General features: G+C 44.2%; 1 protein-coding gene across 1 annotated transcript in view; it reads right to left on the minus strand.

Annotated features, from left to right (window-relative positions):
• LOC309559995 (complement factor B-like) overlaps nt 1-13,834 on the minus strand; it is a 230,250-nt gene extending 216,416 nt beyond the window's left edge. Inside the window, exon 1 of the mRNA XM_082263476.1 lies at nt 13,677-13,834. Coding sequence (XP_082119602.1) covers nt 13,677-13,710 — 34 coding nt within the window. The 5' untranslated portion in view covers nt 13,711-13,834. The remainder of the gene's footprint in view (nt 1-13,676) is intronic.
• Between the last annotated feature and the right edge of the window lie 281 nt (nt 13,835-14,115).

Here is a 14,115-nt window from a genome sequence, read left to right on the forward strand (position 1 = left end):
GGGTTGTGGAACATTTGCAGCACTTTCTCACCTGCTTGAATTGGCCATGCTTACTGCCCATTGAATGAGACAGGAGAGATAGTTTTTGCTGTGGGAATAAAGCAAAGCATGTAAACACCCTGTATGCTGTCTTGGCAACTTACAGGGGTGGTTGGGGGGTGCTAAAAACAGGACTCAGCCGCAAGTCTAAATGAGCCCTTAAATGGACAAAAAAAAGAGGGAAAAAAACACACATAAAAATCACACTAAAAAGAATAAACCAAACTACTCTAAATACAGCAAAACAAAAAAACAAAACAAAAAAATCATCAGAATAATCGATAATAAAAAGTAGATTGTTTTTTCCTTAACCACTTCTGGACCGGAAAGATTTTACCCCTTATTGACCAGGCCAATTTTTGCGATTTGACACTGCGTTACTTTAACGGAAAATTGCGCGGTCGTGCGACGCTGTACTCAAATAAAATGTATGGCCTTTTATTCCTACAAATAGAGCTTTCTTTTGGTGGTATTTGATCACCTCTGTGATTTTTATTTTTTGCGCTATAAATAGAGATGTTCGAACACCTGGATGTCCGGGTTCGGCGGGTCCAGCCGAACTTGAAAAAAAAGTCCGGGTTCGTGACCTGGACTTAACCCGAACTTTATCCCCCAATCCTGAACCCCATTGAAGTCAATGGTGACCCAAACTTTTGAGCACTAAAATGGCTCTAAAAAAAACATGGAAAGGGCTAGAGGGCTACAAATGGCAGCAAAATCTTCTTAAGAGCATGGCAAGTGCTCTGCAAACAAATGTGGATAGGGAAATAACTTAAAATAACATAAAAAACAGAAAAATAAAAAATAATCATCTTGATCTAGGAGGACGAGGCCCATATGGAGTAGGAGGTTGAAGTGGCGGTGTAGGTGGAAGCGGCGGTGGAGGAGGACGAGGTAGCCAACTGTTTTTTGTTTTTAATTTTATTTCTTTTTAAATTGGGGTACACCCCAAAAGAGTGAGAAAGATCAAAAATACAACAATGGCTGGGTAAGGCCGGTATACATGTCTATTCTGCACAAGGTACGGACAAGTCCTGTGGGATCCATGCCTGGTTCATTTTAATGAACGTGAGCTTGTCCACATTGGCTCTGGACAGGCGGCTGCGCTTGTCTATGATAACGCCCCCAGCCGTGCTAAATACCCATTCAGATAATACACTGGCTGCAGGGCAGGCCAGCACCTCCAAGGCGTAAAGGGCAAGCTCAGGCCATGTGCTGAATTTGTAGACGCAGAAGTTGAAGGGGGCAGACCCGTCATTCAGTACGTCTAGGCGTGTGCACACATACTGCTCCACCATGTTAGTGAAATGCTGCCTCCTGCTAAGAAGTTCCATATCAGCTGGTGGTGCTGCTGCTTGTTGTGGCGTGCTGACAAAGCTTGTCCACATTTCGGCCATGCTAACCCTGCCTTCTGAGGTGCTGGCGGTGCCCTGGCTGCGTTGGCGACCTCTTCCTCCTCCTTTAATTTCGCCTTGTGCTTCCACTGTGCCCCTGGTGTCAGGTGGGAATGCCACCAGCAGCGCATCTACCAGCGTGCACTTGTACTCGCGCATCTTCCAATCACGCTCCAGTGAGGGAATTAAGAACGGTACGTTGTCCTTGTAACGGGGATCCAGCAGCGTGGTCACCAAGTAATCAGCACAAGTTACAATGTGGGAAACTCGGCGGTCGTTGCGGAGACACTGCAGCATGTAATTGCTCATGTGTGCCAGGCTGCCCAGAGGCAACGAAAAGCTGTCCTCTGTGGGAGGTGTATCGTCTGTGTCCTCTGTATCCCCCCAGCCATGCACCAGTGATGGCCATGAGATGGCCTGGGTGCCACCCTGCTGTGAACATGGTTCCATCTCCTCCTCCATCTCCTCATCCTCCAGAACTGTGCCCCTGCTGGACAATTGTGTACCTGGCGTTTGTGGGTGCAGGAACCCACCCTCAGAGCCACTTGTGAATGACTGCCCTGAAAGCCTTGGAAATGATACCTCTTCCTCCTCCTCCTCCTCATCCTGTACCAAATCCTCTTCCATCATCGCCCAAAGCATTTTTTCAAGGAGGCATAGAAGTGGGATAGTTAAGCTGTGAACGGCGTCATCGGCACTGGCCATGTTGGTGGAGTACTCGAAACAGCGCAACAAGGCATGCAGGTCTCGCATGGAGGCCCAGTTATTGGTGGTGAAGTGGTGCTGTTTCGTAGAACGACTCACGCATGCGTGCTGCAGCTGAAACTCCACTATGGCCTGCTGCTGCTCGCACAGTCTGGCCAGCATGTGCAAGGTGGAGTTCCACCTTGTGGGCACGTCACATATGAGGCGGTGAGCGGGAAGGCCGAAACTATGCTGCAGCGCTGACAGGCGAGCAGCAGCAGGGTGAGAACGTCGAAAGTGCGCACAGACGGCCCGCACTTTCTTCAGCAGCTCTGACATATCGGGGTAATTTCTAAGAAACCTCTGCACCACCAAATTCAGCACATGCTCCAGGCAAGGGATGTGTGTCAAACCGGCTAGGCCCAGAGCTGCTACGAGATTTCGCCCGTTATCGCACACCACCAGGCCGGGCTTGAGGTTAACTGGCAGCAACCACTCATCAGTCTGCCGTTCAATGCCCCTCCACAACTGTCGTGTACCCCTGGCTGTGCTGAAGTTGGTGGTGAAAGTGTTACGCTGACCAGATGAGGAGGCAGTAGAGGATGAGGAAGGAGGAGGAGTTAGGAACAGGAGGCAAACTGAAGTGCCCTGCAATCCTCGGTGGTGGAAAGACATGCGCCAAACTGCTATCCGCCTCAGACCCAGCCGCCACTGAATTTACCCAGTGTGCTGTTAGGGAGCTATAACGTCCCTGACTGTGCTTACTGGTTCACGTATCCGTAGTTAGGTGGACCTTGCCACAGATGGCGTTGTGCAGTGCACATCTGATTTTGTCACCCACTTGGTTGTGCAGGGAAGGGATGACTTGCATGGAAAAGTTGTGGCACTGGGCACGACGTACTATGGGACAGCCACCGTCATAAGGCTTTTAAAACTCTGCGTCTCCACCAGACGGAATGACAGCGTTTCAAAAACCAGGAATTTTGAAATGCTGGCATTCAGGGCCAGGGATCGCGGGTGGGTAGGGGGGTACTTCCTCTTCCGTTCCAGTGTTTGAGAGATAGAAAGCTGAACGCTTCCATGGGACATTGTGGAGATGGTTGTTGGTGACCCAGGTGGTGGTGTTGCTGGCAGATCCTCTGTTTGCAAGGTGGCAGGTGCCACCATCACTACAGAGGTGGATGAAGAGGCCAAGACTGCAGCAGAAGAGGAAGCAGGAGGAGCCAGAGACCTTTCTTGGTTTTTGAGGTGTCTACTCCACTGCAGCTCGTGCTTTGCACTCTGATTGCACAGCCTGCAAACCACTCGTGTCCTGTCATCAGCACATTGTCTGAAGAACTGACACGCTAGAGAACTCCTTTGAGCTGGCTTTGGTGTGCTCGGTCCCTTGCTGCGTTGGGCAGTAGCAGGCGTAGTGTCTAGGGCACGGCCGCTCCGCTTTTGCACCCTGCTATCTCTTCTGGTGTGCTGGTGGCTCTGTGTGAGCACCACCTCTTCCTCCAAACCACTCACGTCACCTGCAAGACGTTCATTCCACGTGGGGTTGAGGACCTCATCGTCCTACACATCATCTTCCACCCAGTCTTCACCCCTGCCCTCCTTGTCGGTCTCCACAATTCGAAATTCCACAGCAGTTGGCACCTGTATTTCGTCATCATCTGAGACGTGCTGCGATGGTCCTCCCATGTACTCATCTTGAGACATAAGTGGTTGGGCATCGGTGCACTCAATCTCTTCTACTTCTGGGGCAGGGCTAGGTGGATGGCCCTGGGAAACCATGCTAACAGTGTCATCAAAAAGAAGAAGAGACTGCTGCATGACTTGGGGCTCAGACTGCTTGGCTGATTTGCAAGGTTTGAAAGATTGATGGACATCGGCTGCAGGTGCCAACTCTGACCTTTCAGCAGTAGACTGGGTGGGAGACAATGTGAAGGAACTGGAGGCACTGTCAGCAACCCAATCTACTATTGCCTGTACTTATTCTGGCCTCAACATTTCTAGAGGCGCATTAGGCCCTGCCAAATACTGCTGCAGGTTCTGTCGCCTACTCACAGCTGAGAAAGGTGTTTCACTTGTGCGTGTAGCTGGCACAGATCGACCACGTCCTCTCCTTGCAACAGGAGCTCCACCAGCAGCACCACGACCCAGACCACATCCCTTATTTGACCTTCTCCTCATATTTCTCTAATTTAGGATCTTCCCCTAAATGGGTGTTTTTTGAATAGAACAACAACGGTATCCAAAGGGTTCAAAAGTAAAGTAATCTGTTTATATAGGATTACCTATAGCGCTTGCTTGAATAAATAATAATAAAGGAAAGACAGTCCTAACACTGTTAAAAATTCAAACGTATTAAAGTGCATATAAAACCCCCGTGAAGTATAAATAGAACAGACTTGTATAAATTCATATAGTGCATGAGGTATATAAATACTTTCATAAAATTTTCTTAAAGTTCATGTGAAAAAAAGTTTGTGTATAGAAAATTATTATAATGTGACTTAGTGGTGAAAGTTCAGAATAAAGTGCACAGTGAATAGTACTTGGTGCTCCGTGATAGGTTTTCCACTCTATCCCTGGTGTCACTCCTTATGCTCCACCATGACAAGATAGAAGAATTTCACACTCACCGGATTATGTGGGTCCTTTGTGCCTTACGACACTAAGACCATCAGAGCTTTGGTGACCCCCAGGGCCAGGATACGTTCCCTCCAGATAGGAACCTTCTCCTACAGCAACGCTCCTCCTGTCATCAACCTCCAATCAGGGATGTATGAAAGAAAGGGAAGGTCCAGATAGTGCAGTACCCTTTTTCAACAAATATATTTATTGCACAATATCCAGATAAGCCATTACAGGGTCCAAATGTAGATATAACTGCACTATCTGGACCTTCCCTTTCTTTCATACATCCCTGATTGGAGGTTGATAACAGGAGGAGCGTTGCTGTAGGAGAAGGTGCCTGTCTGGAGGGAAGGTATCCCGGCCCTGGGGGTCACCAAAGCTCTAATGGTCTTAGTGTCGTAAGGCACATAGGACCCATATGATCCTGTGAGTGTGAAATTCTTCTATCTTGTTACGGTGGAGCATAAGGAGTGACACCAGGGACAGAGTGGAAAACCTATCACGGAGCACCAAGCACTATTCACTGTGCACTTTATTCTGAACTTTCACCACTAAGAAGTCACATTATAATAATTTTCTATACACATTAACTTTTTTTCACATGAACTTTTGCACGTGAACTTTAAGAAAATTTTATGAAAGTATTTATATACCTCATGCACTATATATGAATTTATAAAAGTCTATTCTATTTATACTTGTATATATTATATTTATATTTACTAATTTCTATATTTATACGTGAAGTGTATCAATTTTAATATACCACTTGCAATAGATCACGGGGTTTTATATGCACTTTAATATGTTTGAATTTTTAACACTGTTAGAACTGTCTTTCCTTTATTATTATTTATTCAAGCAAGCGCTATAGGTAATCCTATATAAAGAGATTACTTTACATTTGAGCACTCGCACTTTACTATAGCAGCTGCAAACCACATTTATATATTTATTTATTTATTTGATCAATTTATTTACAAACTATAGGTTTCTATATATTGTACCCTTCATGGTATCCAAAGGGTGTATCTCACAGTAAAATATGCAGATGAGGCCGCAATTTAATTTTTTTTCCCTAAATGGGTTTTTATTGAAAAGCGGAATACAACAACAGTATACAATGGGTGTATCTCACAGTAACATATGCAGACTAGGCTGCAATTTAATTTTTTCCCCTAAATGTGTTTTTATTGAAAAGCAGAATACAACAGTATCCAATGGGTGTATCTCACAGTAACATATGCAGACTAGGCTGCAATTTAATTTTTTTCCCCTAAATGGGTTTTTATTGAAAAGCGGAATACAACAACAGTATCCAACGGGTGTATCTCACAGTAACGTATGAATGAAAACATTTTATTTTTCCCTTTAATTGGTGTTTTTTAAAGAGCAGATTAGAACAGCAGTGTCTAAACGCTGTATGTCAGTGTCACAGTAAAGTATGAATGAAAAACTGAAAAATAATTGTCTCCTTACATTGGTGGTTTTTGAATAGCTGATTAGAACAGCAGTGTCTAAACGCTGTATGACAGTGTCACAGTAAAGTATGAATGAACAACTGAAAAATAATTGTCCCCTTAAATTGGTGATTGTTCAATAGCAGATTAGAACAGCAGTGTCTAAACGCTGTATGACAGTGTCACAGTAAAGTATGAATGAACAACTGAAAAATAATTGTCCCCTTAAATTGGTGCTTGTTGAATAGCAGATTAGAACAGCAGTGTCTAAACGCTGTATGACAGTGTCACAGTAAAGTATGAATGAACAACTGAAAAATAATTGTCCCCTTAAATTGGTGCTTGTTGAATAGCAGATTAGAACAGCAGTGTCTAAACGCTGTATGACAGTGTCACAGTAAAGTATGAATGAACAACTGAAAAATAATTGTCCCCTTAAATTGGTGCTTGTTGAATAGCAGATTAGAACAGCAGTGTCTAAACGCTGTATGACAGTGTCACAGTAAAGTATGAATGAAAAACTGAAAAATAATTGTCCCCTTACATTGGTGATTTTTGAATAGCAGATTAGAACAGCAGTGTCTAAATGCTGTATGACAGTGTCACAGTAAAGTATGAATGAAAAACTGAAAAATAATTGTCCTCATAAATTGGTGCTTGTTGGATAGCAGATTAGAACAGCAGTGTCTAAACCAGGCATGTCCAACCTGCGGCCCGGGGGCCCAGAACTGCAGGCAATGCGGCCCACTGCTCCCTGACAATTTTTTTTATTTTTTTTAACAGTTAAATTTTTATTTTATTGTTAAACATATAAACAAAACAGATATTCCAACTACAATACATTACTCTGCACACGAAATAATATTATCCATACATACAAACACAAAAAAAAAAAAAATCTTAGGGAGAGGAAGGGAAGGGGAATATCAATAAACCAGTTTAGGAGCAGGAGAAAAAAAAAAAAATAATAATTATCATCAAATTAATTAATAAGTACCTACTTATGTCATTACGGAACAGGTGACATTGGCACACCTACAGCATCAATCCAGGCTGACCACACTTTATCAAATTTTTTTGGGCAGTTCCTACTACCGTATGTGAAACGGTAGAATGGAAGTGTCTTAGTAACGGCAGCTATCCAGGTTGATCGGGTGGGAGGTTCGGGTAACTTCCATCGCAAAAGGATTTCTCTCCTGACATAAAACAGGGTATATATAATGCACATTTTAGCATATTTGTCCCCAGCCAGTTCTGTAAGGTTACTCAATAAAGTTACCTTTGGGTCCAAAGGAATCATAATGTCAAAAATTTCCCCAATAGTCTCCGTCACTTCTTTCCAAAAGGTTGCCAGCTCAGGGCACGACCAAACAACGTGTAAGAATGTACCAATTTAATGCCCACATCTGGAGCACGAGGGATCCTTCATGGGATATATCCTAGCAAGACGTTGCGGCGTATAGTATGCTCTATGTAAGAATTTGAGTTGTATGAATCTGTCCCTAGCCGCTATCATTGAGGGGATATAATTATTAACCGAATCCTCCCACTCTTCAATAGTCAGATCTGGAATGTCCTCCTTCCATTTATTATAGGTTTTCTCAGGGGACTGACTATGATCTGTTGAGAGTATAGAATATATAGCAGAGAGAGTTTTCCCTATTACCTTAAAAGTTAGCATTTTCTCCAAAGGGTCTGATTCCAAGACAACAGGGCCTTGGAACTGAGCCCGCATAGCATGACTAAGCTGGTGGTAACGAAACCCCATGGTGGGAGGCAATGAGTGGATAGACTGGAGAACATTAAAGCCTTGAAGTCTTCCATCTTTAATAACATGTTTCATAGTCACAATCCCTCTAGCAGCCCATACCTGTGGATCAGGAAGATGATACAGATGTATTAGATTAGGATTACCCCACAACGGAGTGTGGGGGGATATATGTAGAGGTGTGTTATATATCACCCGCGCCCGAGTCCATATCCGCAGGACCGTCTTCATCAGACGGGTTATTTGGGGATGTGCCTTTTCACCCCGGAAAACAAGATTACTAAGGGCCGCATATGAACCCAGTAGTGCTGCTTCTAGTGTAACTGCGGAGTTAGTTTTGGGCTGGGAGAACCACCACCGGACCGTCACCAGAACAGCTGCCCAAAAATACAACTTAAAGTTAGGAAACGCTAAACCTCCTCTTGCAAGAGGAAGATATACCGTGCGCCTTGCGACTCGTGGAGTACGCCCTGCCCATACAAAAGTTGTTACAATACTATCTAATCTCGAAAAAAAGGTTCTAGTCATATCAGTGGGGGAGTTACGAAAAAAATACAGAAATTTCGGAAGATAGTTCATTTTTATTAAGTTAATTCTGCCGACCGGGGACAAGGGAAGCATGCGCCAGGACGCACACTTTTTATTTAATTGTGAAACTAGAGGGTCAATGTTATTTTGCTGGTACACATCCAATGTTGGACCCACTTTAATGCCTAAGTACACCATATCCTGTACCCATTTCAACGGTGTCTGAGTATCAATTAAAGGTATCGATGGGTGTAGTGGAAAGAGGACGGACTTAGACCAATTAATACTTATACCTGAAAAACGACCAAAGATGTCGAATAATTGTAGGGCCCTATGTAATGAAGTGGAAGCATCCGCCAAGTAGATCAAGGTGTCGTCTGCATATAAAGACAACTTCTCTTCAATGACCCCACCTTAATGCCTCGGACTTGTGGGTCCGCTCGCAACATAATCGCGAGCGGCTCCAAAGCCAAGGCAAACAAGGCCGGGGATAACGGACATCCCTGTCGGGTACCCCTCAGTAGAGGGAATTTATCCGACAGTGATGCATTAGTACGGACTCTAGCCGTAGGATTCCCATAGAGAAGCTTAATCCATGAGACAAAATTAGGGCCAAACCCGAAGCTAGCTAGGATCCTCCAAAGAAATGGCCACTCAACAGAATCGAATGCTTTCTCGGCGTCGAGGGAGGCGACCACACCTGCTCCCTCCCCCGACGCCAAGGCCATATGTGTAAACAATCTCCGGATATTGATATCAGTGCCCCGTTCAGGTATAAATCCAGTTTGGTCCGGATGGATCAAGCCTATAATAACACTATTAAGTCGAGTGGCCAAGACCTTTGAAAGAATCTTCCCATCAACATTTAATAAAGAGATAGGTCTATATGATGAACATAATGATGGGTCCTTCCCTGGTTTAGGGATCACAACGATAACCGCTTCGCTCATTGTTTTAGGGAGTTCCCCGTCATTTAGAGATCCTAGAAGAGTGGCTAATAAATGCGGGCCCAAAAGGTCCATATGGGCCTTATAGAATTCAACAGGAATTCCATCCGGTCCTGGTGTTTTATCAGGTTGTAGGGAGGCCACCACTTCCTGGATCTCCAAAAGAGTAATAGGGGCGTCTAATTTGGCCCTATCTCTATCAGTTAAGACTGGAAAGTCCACTGCCTGCAAATAATAATCGAGTTCATCTCCTGAGTAATTGACCCTAGTATTATATAGGGCCCGATAATAATCAGTGAAGTTATAATTAATAGTTTCTGGATTAGAATGAAGAGTACCTGATTGATCCTGAATATGTGCTATACTATACCCACTTGTCTGTTCCCTAGAAATTTGCGCCAGCATTTTACCGTTATACTCTCCTTGTACGAAAATACGTTGGGATTGAGAAAGCAGTTTTTTCTGTGTAAGAGCTGTGCGTATTCCCATTACCTCCCTAGTCAAGGATTGAAATCGTGTATAATGAGTGGGATCTCTAGTTTGAATATACAAATTTTCCATATCTCTAGCTTCCTTTTCTTTTTGCAATAGATTTGTTCGCCTATATCGTTGGATCTTCCCAATAGCGGACTGATAATACCCCCGGGTGCAAACCTTAAAGGCGTCCCAGACCATAGCCACTGATGACGTGCCCGGATTTATCTCCCAAAAGGCCGCTATCTGGGGCGCGACTAAAGGGTTTATATCAGAATCAGAGATCCAATATCTGGATAATCGCCATAGTCTATGAGAGGGGTTACCAGATAATTCCATATTTAAGAGAAGTGGAGCATGGTCGGAGATCCCACGAGGAAGAACCCGAATCTCCCGCACCCGAGCTAGTAATGGCCCACCTGCAAACAAATCAATTCGAGAAAAGGATTTATAGGTGGCGGAGTGGCAGGTATATTCCCTAGAATGGGGATGATGCCAACGCCATAGGTCCGTCAACCCATAGGTCTCAGCCCATTCAGCAAGATCCGATCTGGTGGAAGAATCTCCAGTCATTCTGTCCATGTTCGGGTCTGGAACCATATTAAAATCACCCACAATAAGTATGTTATCATTCTCATATTTTGCAATTTCTTTAAAAATTTTATGTAACAGCCTGACTGAAGCCGGCGGGGGTATATATAACCCTACCAGCAATAAAGTAAAAGATGATATCTGCAGATTGAGCAAAACAAATCGTCCATCCGGGTCCAGGGAAAGACCCATTAGTCTAAACGGGAGAGACTTGTGGATAAGAACGCTGACTCCACGAGCATACGTAGAAAACGTAGAGTGGTAATGATGCCCAACCCATGGTTTCTTGAGAGCCAGCGTTCGAGTACCCAACAAGTGGGTCTCCTGCAGGACACATATATGGGGATTAAACGCTTTTAAATATTGGAACACTAAGGAGCGTTTCTGCGGGGAATTCAAACCTCTAGTGTTCCAAGAAATCACCCTTAAAGATTCCATATCCGCTCATAAAACAGTGTATAAAACATAATAAACCATAAATATTACAGTATTCCCCACGACCCCGGTGGAGGCTGGTGCATTCAATATTCATCTGCATTCTGACTAGCAATTTTTGTATAAATTTGTGTGCCAATGCTCAAAACACAAAAAAAAAAAAAAAGGGGAAAAACAACTGAAAAATACAATAAATACAATAACAGAGTAATGTTCAAACATCCCCATCCCCCCCCACCCCACCCGTCTCCCCCTGAGAATTTATTTATTTTATTGCTGGGGAGGAAGGAAGTCGAGTCGGGGGGGGGGCGGCCACAGAGGCAGCCTCGGAGGGATCATCTACTAGTTGTGTTAAATTAGTGCTGGGGGGGGGTAGGCGTTTTATTACTTATATACCTTAACTAATAGTATATATTTTATATGCGGCCCAAGAACATTTCTCTACACTCAATGTGGCCCAGAGAAGCCAAAAGGTTGGACACCCATGGTCTAAACGCTGTATGACAGTGTCACAGTAAAATATGAATGAAAAACTGAAAAATAATTGTCCCCTTACATTGGTGCTTGTTTAATAGCAGATTAGAACAGCAGTGTCTAAATGCTGTATGACAATGTCACAGTAAAGTATGAATGAAAAACTGAAAAATAATTGTCTCCTTAAATTGGTGCTTGTTGAATAGCAGATTAGAACAGCAGTGTCTAAACGCTGTAAGTCACAGTAAAATATGAAGGAACAAATGTTTTTTTTTTTTTAAATTCATATTAAGCAGACACATATGCACTGAGCTTGCATTACATGGCCGCTGCACGCCGCACGCCGCCCACCTAACAGACTGATAAAAGTTTTTTTTTTCTCCCTCCTCCTCACTGGGCTCCGGTCAGGGCAAAAAGATCGTGCACTGCACCCCCACACAATAAAATTGATGTAGATCGCTGTCTGATTAAAGAAGATTCTTCCTATTCTTTACCTGAAAGCAATCTCCAGCCTTCCCCTACAATAATCTCCTATCTCTCCCTCAGCAGCATCAGGAACCTGTCCCTACAGTAGTTAGAGCAGAGTGACGTGCGGCGCTATGTGACTCCAGCTTATATAGAGGCTGGGTCACATGCTGCACTGGCCAATCACAGCCATGCCATTAGTAGGCATGGCTGTGATGGCTTCTAAGGGCACAATAGTTAAACGCTTGCTGATTGGCTGCCTTGCAGCTGTTGAAACCGCGCCATTAAAACCGCGCCAAAACATGAAATAAATTACCGAACAACGGACTGTATCCCGAACATACAGTGAAATGTTCGGGTCCGTGTCCGGGCACCGAACACCCAAAAGTCCGGTACGATCCCTAACAATACAGTCCGGGTTCGCTCAATCCTAGCTATAAACAAAAAAAAGACAGACAATTCTGAAAAAAACAATATTTTTCACTTTCTGCTATATAACCTTCAAATGTTTTCATCATTTTAGGCCAATTTGTATTCTGCTACATATTTTTGAAAAAAAAAAATCCCAATAAGCGTATTTTGATTGGTTTGTGCAAAAGTTATTGCGTCTACAAACTAGGGGAAAGATTTATGTAATTTTTTTTTTTTTACTAGTAATGGTGGTGATCAGCGATTTTTAGCGGGACTGCGACATTGCGGCGGACAGATCGGACCCCTAACTGACATTTTTGACACTTTCGGGGGGACCACTGATATTACTACAGTAATCAGTGCTAAAAAATATGCACTGTTACTGTAATAATGACACTGCCAGGGAAGGGGTTAACCCAGGGGCGATCAAAGGGTTAAATGTGAGCCTAGGGGAGGTTTTCTAACTGTGAGGGGGATGGGCTTTTTGTATCAACACAGGGACCTGTGTTCCTAAATAGGAGGAACACAGGAGCCCTGTGATGTTCACTTACAGAAATCAGTCTGCCGTGTTTACAACGTCTTCCCAGGGAGTGATCGCAGGTTCCCGGCGGCCTTTTGTGGCCGCCGGCCCCGCAGATCAGCTTCCCCCTCTCACGAATTTCTGCGCTCCCCTCCCATGCTCACTCCTGAGGAGCACGCATGGGTACGGCGATTCACGCAGCCGAGCCAGCCTGCCGCAGTATATCTGCGGCGGGTGGTCGGCAAGCGGTTAAAGCAAATTAGCCGATAGCAAAAGATCTGTGAATTCACAGTGAAATCAATTCAGCCAAAATTTCTCTGTGCCACCCTACTTCTAACACTGGCTCTTTTTGAAAGACAAAAGGGCTGATTTACTAAAGGCAAATAGGCTGTTCACTTTAGAAGGGGATTTTCCCCACTGCTTTGTGAAAGTGGGGAAATTGCACTACGCAAAGGACACCCAATCACATAAAAGGAAAATAATAAAAAACTGCATTTTTTGCTTGGACGGGATTTGATGATGGAAGGCAGCAGAGCTTCACCTAAGTCAATAAACTCTGGGACAAACTCCCTTGCAAAGGGAACAGTCTGCCTTTAGTACATCATCCTCAACTTGTGAAATCAGCATGGGTCATTGGAAAACAGGGGCAGTCAGAGAAATATTTATGACTCTGTTGGGGAGATTTACTAAAACTGGGGAGTGCGCAATCTGGTGCACCTGTGCATGATAGCCAATACGCTTTCGGCTTCAGCTTGTTCAATTAGGCTTTGGCAATAAAACCTGGAAGCGGATTGGTTTCTATGTAGAGATGCACCAGATTTTGCACTGTCCAGTTTTAGTAAATCAACCCCTGTTACTTACTTGCTAAGCTGCCGAGGAGAAGCAGCAGCATCATCTTGCAGGGAGTCTGGGGACCTCTCTTGCCTGTCCTCTTTGCCTGTCCAGTCTATTAGTGAGGGGTCAACTCCTGTCTAGATATAAGAGGGTGCTGTGAGCACATGGACTTTGGGAGGAGAGAATGAGGTGAATTCCTGTAAATGGTCAAATAGTCAGAAGGCTTTCACAACAGGTGGGAGGGACAGGGAGAGAGGATTACACAATCCAGTACTGAAGAAAGATATTGGGAAACTGGAGAAAGTGCAGAGAAGGGCAACAAAATTGATAAAAGGAATGGAGGAGCTCAGCTATTCGGAAAGATTAGAGAAATTGAATGTATTCTCTCTTGAGAAGAGGAAATTAAGGGGGGGGGGGGGGGGGGATATGATCAACATGTATAAAAACATAATGGGTCCATAGTGAA

This window comes from Pelophylax lessonae (assembly GCF_965119305.1).
Source record: "Pelophylax lessonae genome assembly, chromosome: 7".
Classification (NCBI taxonomy): domain Eukaryota; kingdom Metazoa; phylum Chordata; class Amphibia; order Anura; family Ranidae; genus Pelophylax; species Pelophylax lessonae.